We start from the raw sequence: 634 nt of genomic DNA, 5'->3' as shown, positions 1-634 counted from the left end.
TAGTTATACTGAAAAAGCTTCAATTCAGCCGATGGTGTTTACCCCGTTTTAACATGGGTTTCTATGGAGACCCGGACACGAGAGCACCCAAACGGAACTCAGGTTACTCAGGAAAAAGGTCTATGCTCCTGGGTTTGCGAGGCTGTCCTACCAGCTTGGTCCTGCTCTCCGTACCAGGTGTTCCAGGTGCCCACCAGCTCACAGGGGTACGTGCTGTCGCTGTGGATGAGCGGCAGCACCTCGGCACTGCGGACACAAGCACACCGAGACGTGATTAATCAGGGCTCTGCTGCTGCTGCCAATCACTGACCGCACCAGAGAGCAGGACACGTGCGCTGAAGCTCAGCAGTCACATCAGATCCAAGACCATAAAAGCATGTAATTAACACTGAGGAGAGTGGCTCACCAGAGAGAGTTGTACGCCTCCAGACACTCGGGCTTCACATTGTGAACTGCAACACAAGCAATAAACCAGAGTTAATGAACACGTGGCACAAGCGCCGAGGCGTCTCGCAGCAGAGGGCAGAACCTACACTGGATTTTATATAAGTTGTTGTCCTCTTTCTTGGCTAGCAGATGGGAGTGAGCGTCTTTTCTGGGGTCCACCTTCCGCACAAACAGTGATTTGAACCAG

At 52.4% G+C, this 634-nt stretch overlaps 1 protein-coding gene across 1 annotated transcript; it reads right to left on the bottom strand.

Moving 5' to 3' along the window:
- Window positions 1-6: 6 nt before the first annotated feature.
- LOC107735111 (protein NipSnap homolog 2-like) lies at window positions 7-630 on the bottom strand (the record flags this gene model as incomplete). The annotated part of the gene is made up of 3 exons (XM_016546907.1): window positions 7-246; window positions 407-452; window positions 534-630. Coding segments are annotated over 3 exons (282 nt in total), but the record flags the coding sequence as incomplete, so codon positions are not given.
- Between the last annotated feature and the right edge of the window lie 4 nt (window positions 631-634).

Source organism: Sinocyclocheilus rhinocerous, unplaced genomic scaffold (assembly GCF_001515625.1).
Source record: "Sinocyclocheilus rhinocerous isolate Xijiao unplaced genomic scaffold, SAMN03320098_v1.1 C35792215, whole genome shotgun sequence".
Taxonomy (NCBI): domain Eukaryota; kingdom Metazoa; phylum Chordata; class Actinopteri; order Cypriniformes; family Cyprinidae; genus Sinocyclocheilus; species Sinocyclocheilus rhinocerous.
This window is presented reverse-complemented; position numbering and strand designations above follow the sequence as displayed.